The sequence below is a fragment of the Trichinella spiralis genome (genome assembly GCF_000181795.1).
Source record: "Trichinella spiralis strain ISS 195 chromosome Unknown Scfld3242, whole genome shotgun sequence".
Classification (NCBI taxonomy): Eukaryota; Metazoa; Nematoda; class Enoplea; order Trichinellida; family Trichinellidae; genus Trichinella; species Trichinella spiralis.
In genome coordinates, this window is record NW_003530181.1 from 1 (window position 1) to 829 (window position 829).

General features: G+C 57.2%; 1 protein-coding gene across 1 annotated transcript; it reads left to right on the forward strand.

Annotated features, from left to right (window-relative positions):
* Positions 1–94: 94 nt before the first annotated feature.
* On the forward strand, positions 95–547 carry Tsp_15902 (conserved hypothetical protein). The gene is made up of 2 exons (XM_003368030.1): positions 95–183; positions 208–547. The coding sequence occupies exons 1-2, from the start codon at positions 95–97 to the stop codon at positions 545–547; spliced, it is 429 nt and encodes a 142-aa protein (XP_003368078.1).
* The last annotated feature ends 282 nt before the right edge of the window (positions 548–829 follow it).

Below are 829 nucleotides of genomic sequence, written 5' to 3' on the forward strand. Positions count from 1 at the left end.
CAGCGGCTCGTTACAATGGGGGCCTGTCCGGGAAATTGTCGTGAGGGGAATTGGAAATGCCTGTTACGGCCCACCCCTGACATTCTCCCCGGGAATGGATCCCATCGAATGGCTCCAGTCAATGGAAGATTTTTTCGTTGTGACTGGCGTTCCATCCTCGCAGCAAGCCGCCAGCGCCAGGCTGTGAGTGTACAACGCTGTTCGGAGAGAATTGTTCCCGCCGGGATCACCTCGGGACATCTCCTGGGACGAGCTGAAATGCCGTTTGCTTGATACCTACGGCCATGGTGAGTCCCTGATACAACTGGCGGTGCGATTCAATGTCCTGAAGCAACGAAAGAACCAGTCGATCCGAGAATTCGCCCAAGAAGTGGCCGAGTTGGGACGTCGGGCCAGAATGTCAGAGAACGAACTGGTTGCGCGTTTCATTTGCGGCGTGGCATCGAAAGAGGTCCACAGAGAGCTCCGTCTGCGGGAACCGACAACGCTTGTGAAGGCACGCCAACTGGCGGAAAACGCAGCAGAACTGGAGACAGAAGTTGAGTGAAGTCGGCAGCGAACCACCGAAAATGCTGACGCAGGGAAAGGCAACCTGGTCCAAGCCGTGGAAGCCCTGACCTGACGGTTCGACCAGCTGCAGACGACACTAGAAAGATCGAACAGCAGACGACCCGCCCGAAGGGCAACGGAATGCTTTCTGATGCCGGTGAACAGGGGCCTTTTTCTTTCTCGGATTTGCCCGCCACGACGCGTCGTACCCGAATGGAGGCCACCGACCACCTTCCAGAACAACCGGGCGGAAAAGGAACGAAGGGCAACCTTCTACCCC